Consider the following 25,100-nt stretch of genomic DNA (forward strand, 5'->3'; position numbering starts at 1 on the left):
GCATGTTTGTGTTCTCAAACAATAATATTGCTGACTTTAAATCTTTCATTAAGAGTAATCTTAATGAATTACATGATATAGAAAACACTTTATCCATTGGCCACTTTTTTAACAGGAACTTTAACTTTTTAATTTTGTATTAATTTACTGTGTATGAATAAGTAAATGTGTTGCCTGCACATATGACTCTGCATCACATGTACACATGAGGCCTGTGACTAACTGGATATGACAGCTGGTTCTGAGCCAATGTGTAGATGCTGCAAATTGAACCTGGGTCCTCTGACAGTCCAGCCTGTGCTCTTAGTACCTGAGCCATCTCTCCACCACTGAGAAAATCCCTTTCACTAGGATTTTTAAAACTAGTTGTGTTAATACCATGTCTGGAAGCATGAAGATAAAGCTCATAAATTTCATCAAGATTCATACAGATATAATCAGTTTATTCCAAAAATTTAGTTATCTTTTCTCTGATATTGTGCTTGCTAAATGTTAGTACAAAGCGGCTATTTAAAGTGTCTGTAAGTATCCATCTGTAGAAAAGATTTTACAGAATTGTGAAAGAATGACATTTACTGTGCATTAAGCCAATAGGAGTCCAATGCAACAGCTACTGTCCTTCAATACATGGAAACATTCGTTGCTGTTATATATGTCATGGTTCTGTGCAGGAAAAAAGGATGTGGAATAAACCAGATAATGAATACACAATAAAGTTCATTTTATGTCTGTCTATAGTTCTTTGATGATTGGAAGGTGCGGATTTGGTTTTTGGTTTTTTGGTTTTGTTTTGTTTTTTGTTGTTGTTGTTGTTGTTCAAGATGAACCAGTGAGTGTGACTGAAGCAGACCAATGCTTGTATGCAGCTTCCTTTTATTAACACCAGGGTGCTCCCCACAGCAGCATCAGCTCTTAATCACCAAAGAGCTGCAGAAGGGTCTGATTCTATATTCATTTAAATGGAGAGCTCACTGCTTAATATCCTGAATGGATCCATACAATAAGATGCCCCATTTCCTTTAAGGCGGGTTGGGTAGGTTTTCTGTTGCTTTCTTGGGCTATAGAGTGCTATTTTGAATGGGAGTTGGTTACAAATTATTATTGGTCTTATTTAGAAAAAAAAACAAAGTTGGACTCAGGGATGTGTCTCTTTTCCTTTTTCTTCCATTCTTAGGCTTGGGGATAGGAGTCGAAAAGAAAGAAGGGGGAATATAGAAACATATATGGAAGATAGAACAAAAAGTAGATTATTGAATCTACTCTTCAATTTAATGCCTCAATTGTCACAAGTTTATTTATAATTCACTGGTATAGGATTTTGTATATAGATGCAAAATAAGTTTAATTTTAGATCTATTGGTACAGAATACCAAAGTAAGATTATTCTTCACATTGTGTGTGTGTGTGTGTGTGTGTGTGTGTGTGTATTTCTACTCTAATATAAGGTATTATACACATACAACTCAATTATAATGCAAGGTTTACTTCCAACACTTTGAACGTGCTATTGTAAGCTGTTTATGATAAATAAGTTATGCAAGCTAATTATTAGTTAATCAAATCATAGTCATCAATTATTAGTCTATTTTTAACAAAAGAATATACATCTTAGGTGCAACAGATAGATATTCTATAGAAAGATAAGGTAAAATACATAAGGTCTTCAAAAATCTCAGAGACATACAGAATATGGCATTTAAAATGTTTTTATTATTTTAAAGATTCACTGACAATGAGACAAGGTTAGCTCCTGGCAACACCCAGCCTACCTCAAAGAAGATGATAAGCATCAAAGAACCTCCTTATGGAGACAGCTTCAAATGCAGCAAACAAGGCAGTGGGGAAAATGTCCTCATTTCTACCACAGATAGAATTTTGTCTTAAAAAGGGCAAGCTTGGATGCAGGCAGAGTCGACAGCCAAACTCTGCCAAGACAGGGTAAGCAAGTCCTCAATAATTCCTGCCTCACAAATACGTCTGTCTGATATATTGGGCCAGAAGGCTCCATTGTTATAGAGTGTCGGGTAACTGTTCAGGCAGCAAATTGTCTCTTTCGTTTTTTTCATTTTGGAAGCTGTTAACCTGCACTACCAGTTTAATCAAGGTTTATTCCTTCTCAAGTCTCTGATGAGGTTGAAGACCATTTTTTTTTAAAAAGACAATTTTTTAAAAATTAACTTTAATGTAGGGGTTAAGATGTTTTTAGGTCTAGATAGATGTGTTAAGTTGATAATGACAAGATATGATAGACACTGATTTACATTCTGAAATTTAGATGCACCAAGATAGGAAAGATGTTTTCTTCAAGGCCATGAAATACAAATAGCCAAAACACTAAGAATGTAACATACATGTAATTCCTGATTGTGTCATGTTTCTTATTGCTATGGGTCATTTATTGTATACAGTTGTAATAATATAAATGGATATGTAAAAATTTTTTAAAACTAAAAAGAGTTATTGACATTGTTCTAAGAACCTGATGAACACATTCTGAGAACTACTTATTGATATATTATGAAACATGAAATTGTAATATGATTATATATATGCATATATTTTATTTTTTATTTTGTATTAATTTATTCTTGTTACATCTCAATGGTTATCCCATCCCTTGTATCCTCCCATTCTTCCCTCCCTCCCATTTTCCCCTTATTCCCCTCCCCTATGACTGTTCCTGAGGGGGATTACCTCCCCCTGTATATGCTCATAGGGTATCAAGTCTCTTCTTGGTAACCTGCTGTCCCTCCTCTGAGTGCCACCAGGTCTCCCCCTCCAGGGGACATGGTCAAAGGTGAGGCACCAGAGTATGTGAGAAAGTAATATCCCACTCTCCACTCTACTGTGGAGAGTGTTCTGTCCATTGGCTAGATCTGGGTAGGGGTTTAAGGTTTATCACCTGTATTGTCCTTGGCTAGTGCCTTAGTTTGAGTGGGACCCCTATGCCCAAATTTGCCTACCATAATGTTCTACTTGTAGGCTTCTAGGACCCTCTGGATCCTTCAACTTTGCCATTCTCCCATGCTTCTCTCATCCAGAGTCTCAATAGGATTTTTAAAGATGTATTTATTATGTATACAGTGCACATTAGATCACATTATAGATGGTTGTGAGCCACCATGTGGTTGCTGGGAGTTGAACTCAGGACCTCTGGAAGAGCAGTCAGTACTCTTAACCACTGAGCCATCTCTCCAGCCCACACTTTATTTTTTAATTGTCTGTCATATATGACTAGAACCCTTGTAAACATTTTGGGTATATCATAGATCTACTTGACAAGATGAATATGGATTTATTTCTTCCAAGCCTGCACGTTTTATACAAAACTTATAAGTGAGTGATGTGTACTATATTGTGCTATAGCTTAATTGTCTGGTTTTCTAATATAAGGATTTATTTTCTTTGTGTGAATGTGGTGTGTGAATGTTTGTACAGATGCCCACACAGACCAGAAGAAGACATTGGGTCCCAGGAAATTACAGCTACAGGCTGTCCTGAGTCCTGTGACATGGGTGTTGGGTAAACAACCAAGGTCCTCTGCAAGAGGAACAGGTCCCTTAACTATCTCTCCAGGTCCTTCTGTTTCTGATGTAAATGTGATTTGTTTGTGGATGACATCATTGTTCGTGTTATTCTTAGAGTTCCTTTCTTCAAGCCCTTTTCTAAGTATTTGATATAAAGACCCAAACCAATCAAGCACCTTATAAATCAGTCTGTGTGATTTCATTCTAAAGGAAGTGATGTGAGAACATGGAGAAGGAGTGAAGAAAAATGTGTTTAACCTGAATGATGAAGAGGTCATTTAATATAATATGCAGAGGCTGGAGAGATGACTCTGTGAGTAAGAGCACCTGCAGACACCCAGACAACCTGATCTGCCTCTGAAGAAGAAATCTGGCCTCCACAAGCATGCTGACACACACATATGAGCACAACAAGATACACAGAAAATAAGCTTTATATTTAATTTTTAAAATTTAAAAATGATAGACAGGAAGTATGTAATCTTTGACACAGTACAGTGGCACATAGAGCAGCTATTAAAATTTCTATCTCAAAGCATTGAATGAAATAAGATAAAACTTTGATTAGAACATAACTTCAAATGTTAGTACATGGTGGAAATAGTCATGATTCTAAATACGTAAAGGATAGTGAAGGCAACCTGAAAAGGGACTCATTTATGCCCTTCAGGAAACACACAAGAGATTTGACAGTTGGATTAATATAAACATCACCTCAAACTTGATCACTTCTTTATTTTGGACACATTGCACATCACTAGCATTGACCTGTAGGACTTTACACTAAACAAAATAAATAAACTACATGTAGACAAATACCACGTGATTTGACTAATAGGTAGAATGTAAATACAATGAGCATAGAGGCTCCAATGTGTGATACGTAACCTACAGCCATCAGAGACTCCTCCATTTGTGAACCCCGTTTTTGGTTGACTACTCCATATATCAAGAAATACAAAGCTTTGGCTACTTAGAGTTTGCCTGCCTTTACCCAGAAATTCACCTTGTCATATAACTTTTCCTATAAAGACATTTGTAAAAACTCTGCTCATCGCAAATAGTGTAAAATGTATGTCCACTAATTGAAATGATTAGGAGGTGTAGCCTTCTAGAAGAGGTGTAGCCTTGTCAGAAGAGGTTTGGCCTTGTTGGAGAAGGTGTGGACTTGATGGAGGAAATACATCACTGAATGTGGCCTTTAGCGTTTCAAATTGTTAAGCCAGGCCCAGTGTCTCTATTTCTCTTCCTGCTGTCTGTGGATCCAGATGTAGAATTCTCAGTTACCTCTCTAGGACCATGACTCCCTCAATGATGATGATGGACTAAGCCTCTGAAGTGGAAGCCAGCCCCTTAAATGCTTTTTAACCAAGAGTTGGTGTGCTCATGGTTTCTCTTCACAGCAATAGATCACTGACTAAGACACCAAAATTAAACAGACCCAAAGACTACAACTCGATGCTCTTCTATGCACTTAGACATTCAGAGACAAAGCTCTGAAGCTTCACATTGGAGTTTATCCTTGACTTTTGAATATATTCATGCATGTATTCCCACCTAATTCTGATGAGTCAGCTTCTAAGCTGATGGTGTTGGCTGCATTATATAGAGGCTTTATTGTGTGGAGGCCTGTTCCCTCCAGTCCTGCTCTCTCTAGGACTTTTATCATGAAGGCATGTTGGATTTTGCCCAAGGTTTTTTCTACATCTAATGAGATGATCATGTGATATTTTTGTCCATCTATAAGATTTTTGCAGTTATTGACTTATACATGTTGAACCATTCCTGCATCCCCATGATAATGCTGACTTGTTCATTGTGGGTACCCTTCATGATTCATACCTACATTCTATTAGTAGGGCTTTAAAAATACATAAAGATAATGTTTTTAATAAAATATACACAATAAAGTTCCTTTTCAACAGGTTCAGCATGAAGATAACAACCTTTAATGTTAAATTATGAAAGTTCTAAACGTATTTCTCTTTCATTCTGATGTATTTTAAGCCAGTGTGTTTTCATATGGTATGTTATTACAGTTCTCCTCCCCAACTCATTCCAGCTTCTTCCTACCTCCATACCTACCCTAGTCTGTTACACTTTTCTTATTTGTATGGCCTAGGAAGCCAATAACTGATACAAAGAGACTGAAACATAATTCAAAACTGCTAGCACTATGCTGGGCAGAATCTAAACTGCTACTAATCTACCAATAAATTAAATTAAACTACTCTAATCCTATATCCTCATAGCATACATTTATCTAAAGCACTTGCCAATCTGATCCTCCTCAGGTGGCTTCTCTCCACCAACTCCCAACTGTCAATTCCTCCTCAGATTCTTCCCACCTCCAGTGGAAGCCCTGCCTTCCACTTCCTGTCCTTTTGCCCAGATGATTGGCTAACCAGGGCTTTATTGACAACTGCTACATCCACTCAAGACATTCCTCCACAATTCCCCCTCTTAGTCCAATAAAAGCTCCCTTTTACCTATATGTTTATATTATTATACATATATAAAATATACACACATATATACAATAAACTATATACAGCAAAAAGATCCCCCAAGTAATCAGAACTTATGTTAATGTTATATTTATAGTGTTTTGCTGTCTTCAACACCATCAGTGACTTGAGAAGGAATAAAATTAATTACCTGAGTAAACAGGAAGTGCAGGTTAGCAGCTTCCAAAATGAAAATGAAAAAAATGACAGAGATGCTTTGCTGCCTGAACAGTCCCTCAAAACTTTCTAACACATTGGAGCATCATCTTCATCCTTCTGGCCCAGTATATCTGACACACATATTTGTGAAACAGGGACTATTGAGGACTTACTTACCATGTCTTGGCAGAGTTTGGCTGTCAACTCCACTACATTCAAGCTTGCCCATTTCAGGCAGAATTCTGTCTGTGGAAGAAAACAAGGACATTTTTCCCCAGTGGCTTGTGTGCTACATCTGAAGCCATCTCCATAAGGAGATTCCTCAAGGTTCTTTACCTTCTGTGAGACAGGCTGCATGTTGTCAGGAGTCAAGCTATCTCATTTTCAAAGAATCCTCAAAACACAACAAAAAAAAATCTTTAAATTCTATATTCTGTAGGTCTCTGAGGTTTTTGAAGACCTTATCTAAATATTTTACCTTATCTATCTATTGAACCTAGGGTGTATATTCTTGTGATATAATTGAGTAGTATTTGAAAAGGCCATGAGTTGATCAACTAAAAATTAACTTGTATTACTAATTATCCTAAATAGCCTACAATAGTATTCTCAAAGTACTGAACATAAACCTTGTATCATAATAGAGTTGAAAGGGAACAAACCCTCATATAAGGATATATATATATATATATATATATATATATATATATATATATATATATATATATATATATTGTATATATATTATATGAATAATAAACTTAAATTAGAATTCTAAAACAATGCATTAAAATTGAACTTATTTTACTCAAAACACAAAATTCTACACCAATGAACTAAAAATAACCTTGTAAGAAATAAGTCCTTCATCCTATTGGGACTCTAGATGAGAGAAGCATGGGATAATAGCAAAGTAGAAGGATCCAGAGGGTCCTAGAAACCTACAAGTAGAACATTATGATAGGTAGATTTGGGCCCAGGGGTCCCGCTCAAACTATGGCACCAGCCAAGGACAATACAGGCGGTAAACTTCAAACCCCTACCCAGATCTAGCCAATGGACAGAAAATTCTCCACAGTTGAGTGGAGAGTGGGGTATGACTTTCACATATACTCTGTTGCCTCATATTTGACCATGTCTTGTGGAGGGGGAGACCTGGTGGCACTCAGAGGAAGGACAGCAGGCTACCAAGAAGAGACTTGATACCCTATGAGCATATACAGGGGGAGAAAGTCCCCCTCAGTCACAGTCATAGGGGAGGGGAATAAGGGGAAAATGAGAGGGAGGGAGGAATGGGAGGATACAAGGAATGGGGTAACCATTGAGATGTAACAAGGATAAATTAATTAAAAAAGGGAAAAAAAGAAATAAGTCCATAAGTCAAGGAGTATATTCAATAATATACCTTTTGTCTCATCATCCCTATATATTTCTATATTCTCAGAGAGAAATCCCTGAGTCAAATCTCTCTGAATAAGACCAATAACAACATAACCAACACCCAATGAAAATAAACATTCATAGCCCAAAACCTTACCAATCCACCTTAATGTAAGTGGGCTGTTGCTCTCTTTTTAAGGATTCTTCTGGCTGATTTGGGATGAATAATATCTATGTAGGGGCCCAAATAAAAATGGAAAAATAGTTAAACAAGCTAAAGATAGCATTTGTTGGCCAGTCTCTAAATATTGAGAAATTTCAGGCTTAATAAAAGTCCTGTGTGGGACAGTGTGAAATGCTGGACCAATTAGAATCAGGAGCTTTCTTCTAAGCTGCCCTGGGAGCTGTTCTCTTCTGATGATGAACAACAACTGAAGCACTTGTGGCTGAAACATGAAGAATGCAGGATGTCAGGATCTCAGCATGATGGAGGATCAATGCTGTTGAGTCTGATCCAGCATCAGTGTCCAGTTCTTTTGTTTTGAAAATATATAATTTTCCACAAGAATTATACAGTCCTAAAACTATAAATACAAGAGGTGTGCAGGATGCACACAACAATCAAGGCTGGTTCTCTGTTCTTTGTATGCGCAGAAGAAAGACATCCTTATATCTTCATTCATGCCATACAAGAATGGCATGTAATAATATGCCATGGGCATTCTGTAACCAACAGGAAGCCAGTCTCAGAGTTATTCTCATGAAATTGGATTTACAATACAGGTTACCTGCTTGTTCTGTAGTTTGAATTCATGTATGTATAGACTGATTTAACTTAGCAGTCTCCCTTTCATCCAGGTCTGTTTCATTTTGACCTCATTCAAAGAGGAGTATAATATTACCATTACCAAAGACCATACAATCATTTTCTAATTGAAATTAAAACAAGATTGTATAGTTCTAAGTGTCCTTCTCTAGGCTCTATTGTGCCTAATGTATAGGCCAGGCTGCTAACTTTCTCCAAAAAAAAATGTATCTTGTTTTAGAGACAAGTCAGTTGCCCTGAGCAAAAGAAAAGGCACTAAGCTTCTCCTTTTAAGCATATGAATTTTAAGCCTTTGAGTTTTGGGGACCTACCTAGACTGATGTGTCCTTTGTCACTTGTAAGTCCTCTGTGTCTTTTTGCATCTTGTGTGACTGCCACCTGTCCCCCATGAAAGTAGCTCACATTTAGAGGGATTAGTCAGTTGCTAGGGCAGTGACACCTCAACGAAGCATTCAAAGGCTTTTCAACATGGGAGACATCCAACTTGCATGTCTGTCTCCCTATCCAACCTTGGTCCTTACATAGACCAACAGAATATATCTCTTAGGCCAATTACTCTTTGGCACCAGTTCTCCCAATGGAAGCTCCACTTTTAAGGAGATTGACTAGCTTTTTTTAAAACAGTGACGTTTTTCCTTACATAAACCTAAGATTGATGTGTATCCACCCTTTAAATCAATAAGTACATGTAATCTATTATTAAGAAAAAGTAACATACATAGTAAATTTAAGGAAAATTTTGTCATTTTAAATCCTAGGCAGTCTCTGCAAGTAACTTATCAGCAGAGGGTCATGCCTAGAACTCAGAAAGATCAGCCTGTCTTTTTCTCCATTGCATTAAGACTAAGGGAATATGCCACCCCAACTCTCCCTGCACAAATATTTCATCTCAATTCCAGTCAAAATCTACAGAAATCTCAAGTAAAATTCAAAAATTAACAAAAAAAAAAAACAACCTAAATTTTGGGTCAGTTGTGCCAATTTAGGCTTCAGTAAGCAAAGCTCTGCCTCTCATTCTTTTGAATTTATTTATTGCTAATTCGCATAGGTGGACTCTTTCCAGAGAGAGCTGACAAACACCTTGCAGCTGATGAATTCTGAATTCCAGCTGCTATCAACTCTATGGAGAAGAGTTTGGTTCCTTCTTCCCTTTTCATTGTTGGTAACATAGCCTCATATGTCACAGCTTTCTGCTTTTCTCCCTGAACAACAAAAGCCAGAATGAAACCAAAAAAGGATCCAGGAACCTTCTGCAATAGCAGCTTGGAGAAGGACCACAGCAGTCTCTATTTTATTATTTGGCTTATCTCTTTGGGAGCTATTCTCCCTGCCAAACTATTACAAAATATGCTTTTTCAAGGGTATAGGTACACTAAATTCTTTGGAAACTGATTTGTTGCAATTAACTTATTTGTATGGCCTAGGAAGCCAATAATTGATACAAATAGACTGAAACATAATTCAAAACTGCAAGCAGTATACTGGGAAGAATCTAAACTGCTACTAATCTACCAATAAATTAAATTAAACTATTCTAATCCTATGTCCTCATAGCATACATATATCTCAAGCACTTGCCAATCTGATCCTCCTCAGGTGGCTTCTCTCCACCAACTCCCAACTGTCAATTCCTCCTCAGTCTCCTCCCACCTCCAGTGGAAGCCCTGCCTTCCACTTCCTGTCCTTCTACCCAGCTGATTGCTAAGCAGGGCTTTATTGACAACTGCTACATCCACTCAAGGCATTCCTCTACACAAGTCCAAGACATTTTTTCTCTTACACAGAAATCAAAATAAATAAATAAATAAATAAATAAATAAATAAATAAATAAGGGAAAAGTAGAACAAACTATAATTTTAACACACACACACATCATACAAACAAAAGGTTGGAAATCATAAAAAAACAATCAATAGATCAGTGTGAAAAATGCCCAAATAAAGCAAGATGAGACAAAAAGTCAAACAAATACACCGAGTTTGTTTTGTGTTGGCAATCTTCTGATGGACATGGGGCCTATCCTTACACGTGGTTAATGTACCCATTGAGATCCATTGGAGAAAACTAATTTTTTCCTTTTACACTGGATGTCAATGGCAGATAGCTTCTTGGTTGGGTGGGAGCCCATAAAAGACAGAGGTGATGGATGACTCCAAGGAAAACAGTGTCTTCATGACACAACAGGACTTATGCACATATGAAATCACAGACTGTGGCAGCACACACAGGGCCTGCACAGGTTCCAGACAAACAGGGTCTCACTATTAAGAGGGAAAGACTGTGGGTATTTTAATAAGAAATTTTCATGCTATGCCCATCAAGGAGGTCTTTGTTCTGTGTCTTAACCCGGTGTTTTGTACTAGAGTTACATGGGTTTTGAAGGGTTTTGAAAGTGCTCTCTGGTTGTTATTGGGATGGAGAGTAGTTTACAACTATTGGCTGTGGTTCTTCTTGAAGGTCTGATGGATTTCCACCTCTGATTGTTTTTTTAAGAAAGCTCTTTATTACTGCTCTAATGTCATCACTTTTCATGGATTACTTTTGGCTGTTCATTGCTTATTGTTTTAATTCTGAGGAGGGCTCAGCCTGGAAATTGGATATGACCATGGTTACACTTGTCTTTACATCTGTGTACATCTCTATTGTGTATATGGCCACATTTTCATTAACAATTTCTCAACAGAAGAAAACTTGGAATGTTTCCATTTCCTACCATGATGCATGAAGCACCAACAAACATGGCTAAGGAAGAATCCTACACATATCATGATACTTGTTTAAAGGAGATGTCAAAACAATAGGGCATTTTGCCTTTAGAAGTGAATTGCCAACCTACTGCAGTGATCCAGGCCATCATTGTCAGCCCTCGAGACTCCTGATTGGGAAAGCCAAAGCCAAAACTGGGTGACACACCTGTTCCTTGTTGTTCTTCTTTTGGATGCTCAGCTCCTTGATTAGTATGAACTTACTGTTCTGCATTGTCGACTTTTGCCAGGCTATGCAGTTCTATTCTGTGAGACCTGGGATCTGAGGTTCTGAGGGAATGGGTGGAGTACAATCTAGTGCTGTAGACACTCTCACTTAAGTTTCAGTGTACTTTTATGCACAAATGTCACACTGAGAACATCTTTTCATCAAAATAAACAGAGAAAATCTTCCATGTTTTTCTCAAATGATTTTCCCTGGTACTGTGCATGAAATCAGTAGCTATATTGGAAAAAACATTATCCAGACAATGTTTCTCTTAGTGGATCTGGAATTGAGGCGGGGTATATCCTAATGTTTGTGAGATGTCTCTACATGTCTACTTTAGGGACTGACAGAAAGCCTGTATAACTTATTATCATCCACTTGGCATTTTCTAATATGATCATTGTTTGTAGCACAGGGATCAGAGACAGACCCACAGTGTTTTAACTCAGAGACGTCCTAAGAGATATTGGCTGTAAAGCTGCAGTTTATCTGGCAAGGATGGCACGAGGCCTTTCTGTTGTCTCATCAGCATGATCCAGGCTGCCACTATTAGTCCAAGGACTACCCTTTAGACAAAACTCACACCACAGACAGAAAGGCAAGTTCTTCTCTTCTCCTCTTTTTTTGGATTGATAATGTTCAACGGGCTCTGCTACTTCAAATCAGACCATGTTGGTAGCTGGGGCATTCAGTGGCCATTGTTATACGCTGCCATCCAGACACATTATCAAGTGGATTGTCCCCTCTTTCATGACTCTTTCTGATGTCACCTTCCATGGTCTGATGAGCTGGAGCAGTATATCTGTGGTTGTTTGAGTAAAATCATGTGTTTGGACGAATGGCCCACAGGGTGTGGCACTATTGGAGGAGCTGTGGCCTTATTGGAGAAAGTGTGTCACTGTGGGTGTAGGCTGTGAAGTCTCCTATGCTGAATCTATGCCCAGTGTTTCACACAGACTCCTTTTGTTGCCTGTGGATCAAGATATAGAACTCTTAAAGCCTTCTTCAGCACGATGCCTTTCTTCAAGCCACCATGCATCTCACCGTGATGATAAATGACAACTTCTGAATCTGTAAGACAGCTCAAATTAATAGTTGCTACGGTCATTGTATATAGGAGGACCACACCTGGACAAAGTAAGATTGAGAAGTGTTGTTGAACTTTAATAACAAGTAAGAATTGTTTTTGGAATAAGGCAAATGAGGCATTTACAGTTCAATTCCCATATGATATTTAATGTGCAGGAATGAAGTAATTCCAGTTGTGCCAAAGGCCTTTGCTACTATGGGACTTTCAAAGAAAGCATCATGCCCGGTGCTGAGCATCATTTGTTCCACTCCTGTTAAACTAAGGATTTTGGAACGAGAAGGAAGAGACCTGAATCCCATCAGGTCCCAGCCTGGCACATTGGGAAGGTGAAAGCCAGTCTGGAGATGAGGGATGCCCAGTTCACAGAATCTTGGTTAGTTTTTCATTATCTCACCTCACACCCTTCCTCTCAATATAATTAAATCCTAATTAAGGCTGAAATAACTGCTGAGCAAAACTGTGGGGAGAGAGGGAAGCTGTGCTTCAGGGACTGAGGCCCTGAAGAGCCCTTCCTTTCCCCTGACATTGTGACAATATGAAACTTGACATTTGCAATGTCTGTTGACAGTCAAGACTCTCCTAGATCCAGACAGTACAAATATGACCTGGCATCTGTCACCTTCCCAGAGCTGCCCCAAAGCCTGTCTGCACCACAGAGGTCCAGGTGAGTCCATGGAGGTAAGATCTTCCATCCTCTCAGCTGCATCTTGGAGAGTTTCGTTAAAGCTGAAGTCTCTCTCTGACTAAGCCAGGGAGTAGTTGAGAGGCTCTGTGAGCCTTGGTCTTACATGTTCCTTCAGACTTTAAGAAGTCTTATACATTGTAATGGAGAGAAGAGAAACTAGTTCCTGGAGATAAGGAAATGGAACAGAAATGCTGAGGCATCAAGATCCATCCTGAGATTGGAGTACCATGACAGAGTTCTGGGTGGATCTTTGCTCTTTTTTAAAATAAATAAGTAATAAATAAAATATTTTTAGATACATATAAAATTTGTGACAAGATAATGATACATTCCTGTAACATCAGTTTTTTTTTTGAAGAAAGGATGTATAGATGTAGCTTTCCTAAGACTTTAGGAGTGGTACCCAGACAGGGAATCAATCATGTATCTAAGCAAAAGACAGTTCCATCTTTTTAAATTAATTGCTAGCATTTCTGAAGATAAAGTAGGACATGAATTTTTTCCCTCTGCTGACAGACCACTTCAGTTGAAGGAATTATTATTTTAAAAAAATAGAAGCTGAGCTCAAATATGATTTAAAGTTTGGAAAAGAGAAGAAATTATTTTTTAAAAAATGGATTCCCAGGAAAGTAAGCACTAAAAACATTAATATTTCCCATCATAACTTGAGGTGAATTGACAGCAGAAATTTTTACAGATTCCAATTGACCTAATACTTCATATTGATTGTAAATATGTTAGTAAAGGCAGATATGCTTTGTATTGATGTCTGAACCATTATTCATTGTATTCAGACACTTAGCATGGTAGAGCAGCAGATGAAAGGCAATGATTGACTTTTAGAGTCATGAAGCCACCTGGACACAAACCTGAGCAAATATTCAGGTTTACACGTGTCACATGTAAGGTCAGCAGGACACAGATATTTACATAATCCCATGAGTTTAGCAGGAAGGAGAGCAGTGAACAGAGGCAGCCCAAGTACTCAGAAACACTCGCAAAGCCATGGAAACACCTAAGCATTTAGAGTCCTCTTACTGTAGGAAAGGAGCCCAAAGCTTACCATAGATTCCTGAGGAATGAGAGTGGAGCTCCCAGACATGAATAACAACATCCTGCCAAGATCTAAGTTCTGGAATCAGCTTGGAATGATGTAGAAAAGAGAAGCCTGCCTTTCAATCATGTTGAAGCAAAGAAACAGTTCTAACATTATAATTGTATGAGGTGTGCAGGATGCACAGAGCAATTAAGACTGGTTCTCTGCTCATTGTATGAGCAGAATAAGATGTCTACAACAGAAATTTAAACCCAACAAGATATGAAAAAGTTTCACTTCACATTTGCCAAATACAAATAGCCAAATCACTATCAATGTAACATTTATAAAATTCCTGATTGTCTCTTAGTTCTTCCTGCTGAATGTAGTTCATTTTATTCATGTGTACTAATACAAATATATATATATATGTTAAAAAAGAAACATAATAAAAAATATGTAGCAAATGAACAGACATTTTTTTTAAAACTGAGAAAAAAAAAAGACTGGGACACCACCAGACAACTTGACCTAATTATCAATAAAATTACATGCAAAAATGAAAACTTTCAATCTCTGTCATCTTCTCACTTGGGAAGCTGATAAGCTGCACTCCCTATATACTCATATAATTAATTTTATTCATTCTTAAGACACTGATGGAGTTAACGACCAGTTCAGTTTTAAAATTAAGCTTAGTTGTTTAAGAGTTAAGATTCTTTAGGTCTACATAGACATCTTAAGTTGATAGTGATTAGATATGATGGATATTGATTTACATTCAAAGTTGTAGACTCAACAAGAAAAGAAAGATGTTTTCTCCAAGGTTGCCAAATACAAATAGCCAAAACACTACATATATAACATTTACATAATTCCTGATTGTTTTGTGCAGCTTATTTTATATATGTATAATAATATAAATGTATATTTAAAAATTAAAAAAGATTTTAAATACAAAAAAAAAGAATTCTAGATGTATCAAGATAGGAAAAATGTTCTCTTCAAAACTGTCAAATGCAAATAGCCAAAACATTATGAATGTAACATTTATATAATTCCTGATTCTTTCATTGTTCTTCTTGCTATAGGTGGTTTACTGTATATATGTGTAATAAATGTATATATAAAAAATTAAATATTTTTCTGATTTTCAAAAATTTAAAAAAGAAACAGAAGGAGAATAGGCTGCAAACCATGCAGAAACCTAGGGCTCATAAGTAATAAGCTGCAGGCATCTCATACAGCATCTAGCACCTCATCAATCCCCTTCTTCCATCCCCCTCATCAGTAGCATCCTGTGCAGAGCTGCTCCATGCTCCTTTAAATGCCCTGAGGTCACTAACTGGAGTCACAAATGCCCTGATTCATCCATAGTGTCACAACTCTCAGATACCCTGCCTCCTAGAAATTACCACAGTGTTTTTCTAGACACCCTCACTGCCTACAATCTGGTGGTTACATGAATTTTTCAGCATATATTTTGATGACTCATCTTTACCTGTAGGATCAGCCTGAAAAGGTATTTCAGTTTGACTTGACATTGAAGAATACCTTTAAAAACATCTAGTGAAGATTTATGTGGAATGAAATCACAGAATACTTTAATATAAAAACTTTTAAAATACTTTAAAAATATTAAGATGTAGAAATTGAAGATACAAAACATATGGCCAAGTGTAAATATAGAAATTATGTTCTTCATGATGTAAGTAATGAAGAATGTCAATTACGTAGGAGAGATGTGAAAGATAATGTTACTTTAGCTGAGAGATGTCACAGGTGTTGGCCATGAGGGTTTCCCAGTGTTTTTGTGTGATGTGAGGAAGGCAGACAGGACAAACATGAGCCTCAGGCTTTGCGCATTGGGTGAAGAAGTAGGATGAACTAGGATAAAAAACAGATGGAGAAAGTTTGGTTGAGGAATCTTGGAATTTATTTCAATTATGCTGAGAGTGAAAAAAGATAATGAATAAATCCAGATGTAAACACACACATACATACACACTTGAACATGTTATTTTATTAGTTTAAACTAAAATAAAGATCTCCATTAAAACTTTAGATATAGATACCAATTACCAAACACCTGTCAGAGCTCACACAGTAACCCAGAGTCCACAGGAAACAGGGGGTGTTTCAAGGACCTAATCTGCTAAATCACACGTCTGCCACTGCTTCCTGCAGGCCAGAAAATGCTGTTATTCAAGATATGCTGTTCAGATCCATGTCTAGCATACTGGTGCTTTCTTTAAAATGTATTTGCATCCTGCATACAGGGAAGAAAGAAATGGATTTGAAGTTTATTAAGAAAATAATGTTTCTTTTCATGACTGTAGTTGGCACTCTGGGGAACATGTCTGTTTCTGTGAACTATATGTTCAGTTGGTTGGGAGGCCCTGAGAAGAAACCCATACACCTGATTCTCATCCACTTGGCTTTTACAAACATCATACACATTCTTGCAAAAGGATTGGCAACCACAATAGCAGCTTTTGGCTTAAGAAACTTCCTAGATGACATAGGCTGTAAGATCATTGTTTACCTGGAGAGAGTGGCCCGTGGCCTCTCCATCTGCACCAGCAGTCTCCTCACTGTGGTCCAGGCCATCATCATCAGTCCCAGAGCATCTGGGTGGAGGAGGTTCAGGCCAATATCTGCATGGCACATCCTTCCATTTTTCTCATTCTTTTGGATACTCAATGCTTTAATAGGTGTGAATCTAATCCATTCCATCACAAGTACAGAAATGAATGTATCACAGCTTATGAGTGACGACAACTATTGTTATTTTATTCTACCAAGTCAGAAAATAAAATGGATCGTTCTCCCTCTCATGGTCCTGAGAGATGCAGTGTTCCAGGGCGCCATGGGAGGGGCCAGTGGCTACATGGTGTTTCTTCTCCACAGGCACCACCAGCATGTCCTCTACCTTCAGAGCTCCAAGCTTCTCTACAGAACTCCCCCTGAGCTGAGAGCTGCTCAAAGTGTCCTCCTTCTGATGCTCTGCTTTGTTTTCTTCTACTGGACAGATTGTGCCTTTTCTCTACTTCTAAGTCTCTCTTCAACAGACAACACAGTAATGGCAAATACTCATGGACTTCTATCCCTTGGTTATGCAGCTTTCAGCCCCCTTGTGCTGATTCACAGGGATGGGCTTCTGATTGGCTGTTGGCATGCTCATTGTGACAGAATGGAAAAATGTCTCTCTCATTTATATGTTCAACGAGTAAGAAAAAACTCTCAGCTCTGAAATCTTGTGGGTAAGACAAAATCTCATACAACAGGTTAAGTGTGTGTTTCTCAAACAATAATCTTATTCACTCAAGCCTTGCTCTGAGAGTAATCTTAGAAAATGACAAAGATATAGAGACCTCATTCTTTATTGTCAACTATTTTTATGAAAGTATGTTTAACTTTTTATTTTGTATTAATTTACTGTGTGTGAATAGTTTTTCTGTATTTATGACTGTGTAGCATGTGCATACTTAAGGCCTGTAGAGGCTGGAAAGATTATCAAACACCCTGTGAATAACTGGTTTTGACAGATGGTTCTGCACCAATATATAGTTGCCATGAATTAAACCTGCAACTTTTGGAAGTCCAGCCTGTGCTAATATCTGAGACATCTCTTCAGCTCCTAGAAAATCACTTTAAGTAGGATTTCTAAAACTGGTATTACCATGACAAAAACTACACAGATACATTTTATACATTTTATCAAAAATCATACTGATGTAATTATATTAGACCAGAATTTTTTTATCTTTTGCCTGACATTGTATCTAAATATTCATACCATGGAGCTTGTTTAGGCTACTTCAAAGTGTCTGTAAGTATATCCACCCATGGAATTATGAAAGAATGGCATGTACTATGTTTTCAGTCAATACAAGCCCAACACACCAGTTACAGACCACAAATGCACTGAAACATTTCATTGCTGTTGTACTTGTGACAGTTCTCTGCAGGAATAGACTGTATTTGTGGGATAAACTAGATAACAAATACTCAGTAAAGTTTCCTTTTATGTCTGTCTATAGTTCTATGCTGATATAAAATGTTGAGGTGCCTTTTCCAAGATGGATCACTGAGTGTGACTGAGCAGACCGAGGCGTGTGTGCAGCTGCCATCTGTTGACATCCGAGTGCTCTCCACAGCACCATCAGCTCTTTATTACCAAAGAGCTGAGGAAGACTCTGATTCTACATTCATTTAAATGGAGGGCTCACTGCTTAGTTTCTTAAATTGGACCCATAAAATAAGATATTTATTGGCATGGCTCTAAAAAACTTATGGACAAATTCTGAAAAATACTTACTGATAAAATCATTGAACATAAAATTACAGGTTTTTTAAAATTACCTGTCATATTTGATGAGAACCCTTATAAACATTTTGGATGCCTCATGAATCTATCTTAAAATATAAACAAGTAATTATTTCTTGCAAGCCTTCACAGTATATACAAATTTTTAAGTAACTTATGTGTATTGTATGGTATTAAGACTTATTAAAGAGTTTGTTTTGATACTATAAAGATCTATCTTATTTATATTTATATGTCTGTGTGAGTGTATTCCACATTTGTACAGGTGCCTATCCAGGCCACAAGAGTGCACTGGGTCCCTGGAAGCTAGAGCACCAGGCTGTCATAAGTCCTATGATGTGGGTGTTGTGAAAGGAAGCAGGGTTCTCAGCATCCCTCCAGCTCCTTGTCTTTCTGATGTAAGTCTGACTTGTTTATTGACAACATCCATTGCTCATATATTAATATTATTATTACTATTATTATTATTATCATCATTAGTAGTAGTAATTTCAGTATTTCCAGACAGTGGTGTGTGTGTGTGTGTGTGTGTGTGTGTGTGTGTGTGTGTGTGTGTGTGTGTGTAGCTTTGCCTGCCCTGGACCTCAATTTGTAGACCAGGCTGGCCTGGAACTCCCAGAGATCCACCTGCATCAACCTGCCTGATTGCTAGGATTAAGGGCATGTGCCATCACCACCACACCAGGCTGCTCATGCTATACTTACAGCTCTTTTGTTAAAGCCTTTTTCTATGCATCTGGCATAAAGAACCTGACAAATCAAGCACCTTCTAAATTAGTCTGGGTAATGTGACTCAAAAAGAAGTGATGTAAGAACATGGAGGTGTATAAAAGGTGTGTTTAATCTAAATGACTAGGTTGTTCAACATTAATAATAGAGTGAGCTGGGAAGATATCTCAGTGATTAAAAGCCCCTGGCAACAGACAGACAACCTGATCTGCCTCTGAAGAAGAAAACTGACTTCTACATGCTGTCCTCTGAACTCAACATACAGAGACTCACATATAAACATACACATGGACATGCAAGATAAACTTTAAATTGAAGTTTAAAATTTTTTAAAGGAGTAGACAGGAGATGTATAGTTTTTGATAACAGTGAAAAAATAATTTAGATTCAAAGTGGCACATAGAGTTGCTATTTAAAATTTCTATCTAAAGTTCAGAGAAGTTTGGATAAAATAAGACAAAAATCCTGGCTTGAGCACAAATTGAAATTTTTTTTTTGTAAAGGCCTATCATTTTATTTTTTTTTCATTTTTTTCTCCTTTATTAATTTATTCTTGTTACATCTCAATGGTTATCCCATCCCTTGTATCCTCCCATTCTTCCCTCCCTCCCATTTTCCCCTTATTCCCCTCCTCTATGACTGTTCTTGAGGGGGATTACCTCCCCCTGTATATGTTCATAGGGTATCAAGTCTCTTCTTGGTAACCTGCTGTCCTTCCTCTGAGTGCCACCAGGTCTCCCCCTCCAGGGGACATGGTCAAAGGTGAGGCACTAGAGTATGTGAGAAAGTAATATCCCACTCTCCACTCTACTATGGAGAGTGTTCTGTCCATTGGCTAGATCTGGGTAGGGGTTTAAGGTTTAAATTTTAATACATGATGGAAATAGTCTTGAATTTAAATATGTAAAGGTTAGTGTAGACCATCTGGAAAAGGAAACACATAAGATATATGACAATTGGATTACTGTAAACATCACCTCAAACTTTATCACTTCTTTATGGTAGACACATTGCATGTCACTAGCATTGATGTGTAGGACATTATGCTAAATGAAATAAATAAGCTACATGCAGATAACTACATATAGTGGATGTAAACATGTTTTTGTTTTGGTCCCAAGTGTGGGATGTGAAACAGACTTATGTTAGTATGTGCAATATTTTTCTGCTGAAAACAGACTTGTGAGGGAACAGGTGATGTTTGTTCACTGGAAGAAGAACCACCTCTTATGATGGCATGGTCTTTACCAACTGATAAGCATCCCAGTAGGGACTCTGAGAAGAGATAAATAAATGAACCCAAAACAAGAAGTGGGGCTTTTTTTGGTCTTGGGTGTTCATCACTCCACTAAAAGATGCTCCTAGAGAGAACCACTCCAGGGAAGGTTTCAAGGCTCAAGGCTCAGGCTGCTGTTCTGGGTTCCAGCTGCTGCTCTGGGTTCCAGCAGTTACTGTTACAGTCACCTTTGCTGCATTGCTGGTTTACTGCTTAACTGGTCTATTGGAATGTTGCTGACTACAACAGTGGAATTGCTCCAAGGAACTGAGTATAAAAAAGGTCTAGAATAGGGAATTAGAAAGATCCAGAGAATCTTAGAAACCTACAGAAGAACATCATGATGAGCAGATCTGGACCCAGGGGGTCTGTCCAAGCTACTGTACCAACCAAACACAATGCATACAGGTAGGAAAGGCCTCCTAGGAACTACAGTAAAATGCATATGAAAGGTCCACTCCTGGGCACAATAAGATTGAGAAGTATTCTTGAATTTTTATAACAACTAATGGTTGCTTTTGGAATAATAGCCAGAGAAGATGAAGGGTGACAGGAAAACAAGGTCCTCTGAATAACCTAATCAAGGTGCACAAGAGCTCACAGAAACTGAACCAACTATCACAGGGCCTAAATGAGTACACTGGAGGTCCCCTGGAGATGCCCGATGCTCAGTACACAGAAACTTGGCTAGTTCGTTTTCTCACCTAATACCCTTCTTCTCAAAGTAATTAATCCCTAAGTAAGCCTACAATAATTTATGAGCAAAACAGATGTAGTAACTTCAGGGAAAGAGGGAAGCTGTACTTCAGGGACTGAGGCCTTGCAGAGCCCTTCCTTCCCCCTGACACTGTGAAAACAGGAAACTTGAAGTCTGCAATACCTGGTGGCACCAAGAGCCCCACAGATCCAGACAGTACAAATGTGACCTGGCACCTGGCACCTTCCCAGAGCTGCCCCAGAGTCTGTCTGCACCACAGAGGTGCATGTGAGTCCATGAAGGTAAGATCTTCAATCCCCTCAGCTGTGCCATGTAGAGTTTCATTAAAGCTGAAGTCTCTCTCTGATTAAGCCAGGGAGTAGTTGAGAGGCTCTGTGAGCCTTGGGTCCTCCACTTTCCTTCTGATTATGACAAGGCTATTATGTGGCTCTAGAGAGCTCAAAGACTAGTTCCTGGAGATAGAGAAATGCTGAGGCATCGCTGTTTACCTCTGGATTACCATGACAGAGCTCTGGGTGGGTCTTTGCCTGAGGTTACCTCCTTGCCTTTTTTAAAGGAATCAGTAAGATATAGAAGATTTTTAGATGTCTATAAGGATGTGAGACAAGCATAAAGATAAAATCCTGTAACACAAGCACAAGACAGATTGAGACAACATAATTATTCGAGGCTAGCCCTGTTTACACTGGAGACTCTGTTTCATAAACAACAAGACAAAAAAAATTCTTATTTTTGGTGTCAATGCTTGCCAGCATTTTGTCTCCAACAGTGTCACTACTGTTTGTAAAATTTGTATATATGCTTTTGATATATTTTCATTTTCAAACATTGGCATGTGTTTTCTTTAACAATAACTATCTTTTTCTTTTTTTCTTTTTTTTATTAATTTATTCTTGTTACATCTCAATGGTTATCCCATCCCTTGTATCCTCCCATTCTTCATTCCCTCCCATTTTCCCTTATTCCCCTCCCCTATGACTGTTCCTGGGGGGATTACCTCCCCCCATATATGATCATAGGGTATCAAGTCCCTTCTTGGTAACCTGTTGTCCTTCCTCTGAGTACCACCAGGTCTCCCCATCCAGGGGACATGGTCAAAGGTGAGGCACCAGAGTATGTGAGAAACTCATATCCCACTTGCCACTCAACTGTGGAGACTGCTATGACCATTGGCTAGATCTGGGTAGGGGTTTAAAGTTTACTGCCTGTATTGTCCTTGGCTGGTGCCTTAGTTTGAGCAGGACACCTGGGCTCAAATCGGCCTATCATAATGTTCTACTTGTAGGTTTCTAGGACCCTCTGGATCCTTCTACTTTGCCATTCTCCCATGATTCTCTCATCTAGAGTCCCACTAGAATGTCCTCCCCTCTGTCTCAGTTTCCTGGTAAGTGAAGGCTTTTGTGGGACATGCCCCTTGGGCTAATATGCAGATAAAAGTGAGTATATACCATTTGAGTCTTTCAGACTCTGGGTTAACTCACTCATTATGATCATTTCTAGCTCAATCCATTTATCCACAAATTTCGGGAATTCCTTGTTTTTAATAGCTGAGTAGTATTCCATAGTATATATGTACCACAGTTTCTTTATCCATTCTTCTACTGAGGGACACTTAGGCTGTTTCCATGATCTGGCTATTATGAATAAGGCTGCTATGAACATGGTTGAGAAAATTTTCTTGTTGTGTGCTGGAGCATCTTCTGGGTATATTCCAAGGAGTGGAATAGCTGGGTCTTGAGGAAGCCCAATTCCCAGTTTTCTGAGATAGCACCAGATAGATTTCCAAAGTGGCTGTACTAGTTTGCATTCCCACCAGCAATGAAGGAGTGTTCCTCTCTCCCCACATCCTCACCAGCATGTGGTGTCGCTTGAATTTTTGATCTTAGCCATTCTGATGGGTGTAGGATGGAATCTCAGTGTCGTTTTGATTTGCACTTCCCTGATGACTAAGGAGGTTGAACATTTCTTTAAGTGTTTCTCAGCCATTTGATATTCCTCTGTTCAGAATTCTCTGTTTAGTTCCAAGCTCCATTTCTCAGTTGGGTTATTTGGTTTGGTGGTGTTTAGTTTCTTGAGTTCTTTATATATTTTGGATATTAGAACTTTGTCAGATGTAGGGTTGTGGTGAAGATCTTTTCCCAGTCTGTAGGCTGTCTCTTTGTTCTCCTGAAAGTGTCTCCAGCCTTACAGAAGCTTCTCAGCCTCATGAGTTCCCATTTATTAATTGTTGAAGTTGAGGCCTGGGCTGTTGGTGTTCTCTTCAGGAATTTTTCTCCTGTGCCAATGTGTTCCAGGATCTTCCCCACTTTTTCTTCTAAGTGACTTAGTGTCTCTGGTTTTATGTTGAGGTCTTTGGTCCACCTAGATTTGAGTTTTGTGCAAGGTGAAAAATATGCGTCCAGTTGCATTTTTTTTACACACCGACCTCCAGTTAGACCAGCACCATTTGTTGAAGGTCCTATCGTTTTTCCATTGAATGGATGTGGCTTCCTTGTCAAAAATCAAGTGACCATATGTGTTTGGATTCATATTTGGGACTTCGATTTGATTCCACTGATCAACCTGCCTGTTGCTGTGTCATTACCATGCTGTTTTAATTACTATTGCTTTATAGTAAAGATTGAGACAGGTATGGAGAATCCTTCGGAGCAACTTTTCTTGTACAAGATTGTGTTAGCTATTCTGGGATTTTTGTTTTTCCATATAAAGTTCAGAATTGAACTTTCAATGTCTTTAAAAAATTGTGTAGGTTTTTTGATAGGGATTGCACTGAATCTGTAGATTGCTTTTGGTAGGATGGCCATTTTTACTATGTTAATTCTCCTGATCCATGAGCAAGGAAGATCATTCCATCTTCTTCTGTCATCTTCAATCTCTTTCTTCAGAGTTTTGAATTTTTTTTTTCAAACAAGTCCTTCACTTGCTTCGTTAGAGTAACTCCTAAATATTTTATATTGCTTGGGGCTAATGTGAAGGGTGTGGCTTTCCTAATTTCTTCCTCTGAAAGCTTGTCATTTGTGTATAGGAAGGCTACAGGCATTTTTTGAGTTAATTTTCTATCCAGCCAATTTTCTGAAGGTGTTTATCAGCTGTAGGAGTTCTCTGGTGGAATTTTGAGGGTCACTTATGTACACTATCATATCATCTGCAAATAGGGATAATTTGACTTCATCCTTTCCCATTTGGATACCCTTGATCTCCTTTTGTTGTCTTATTGCTCTGGCTAGAACTTCAAGTACTATATTGAGGAGATATGGAGAGAGTGGGCAGCCTTTCCTTGTTCCCAATTTTAGAGGAATTTCCTTAGTATCTCACCATTTACTTTGATTTTGGCTATTGGCTTGCTGTATATAGCCTTTATTTTGTTGAGGAAATTGCCTTGTATCCCCAATCTCTCTAAAACTATACACATGAATGGGTGTTGGATTTTATCAAATGTTTTCTCTACATCTAAAGAGATGATCATGTGGTTTTTATTTTCAGTTTGTTTATATGGTGGATTACATTGATGGGTTTCCATATATTAAACTATCCCTGCATGCCTGGAATGAAGCCTACTTGGTCACGATGAATGATATCTTTGATGTGTTATTGTATTCGTTTTGCAAGTATTTTATTTTGTATTTTTGTATCAGTGTTCATAAGAGAAAATGGTCTGAAATTCTCTTCCTTTGTTAAGTCTTTGTGAGGATTAGGTATCAATGAGACTATGACCTCATAGAATGAAATTGGTAATGTTCCATCCATTTCTATCTTTTGGAGTAGCTTGAAGAGTATCAGTATTAGCTCGCACGTGAAGGTCTGGTAGAATTCTGCACTGAAACCATCTGGCCCTGGGCTTTTTTTGATTAGGAGACTATCAA

General features: G+C 38.1%; 1 protein-coding gene across 1 annotated transcript; it reads left to right on the forward strand.

Moving 5' to 3' along the window:
* Positions 1-16,459: 16,459 nt before the first annotated feature.
* On the forward strand, positions 16,460-17,437 carry LOC311606134 (vomeronasal type-1 receptor 4-like; the record flags this gene model as incomplete). The annotated part of the gene is made up of 1 exon (XM_084797204.1): positions 16,460-17,437. The coding sequence occupies exon 1, from the start codon at positions 16,475-16,477 to the stop codon at positions 17,435-17,437; it is 963 nt and encodes a 320-aa protein (XP_084653330.1). The 5' UTR covers positions 16,460-16,474.
* Between the last annotated feature and the right edge of the window lie 7,663 nt (positions 17,438-25,100).

Source organism: Acomys minous (assembly GCF_964271855.1).
Source record: "Acomys minous genome assembly, chromosome: 9".
NCBI classification, from domain to species: domain Eukaryota; kingdom Metazoa; phylum Chordata; class Mammalia; order Rodentia; family Muridae; genus Acomys; species Acomys minous.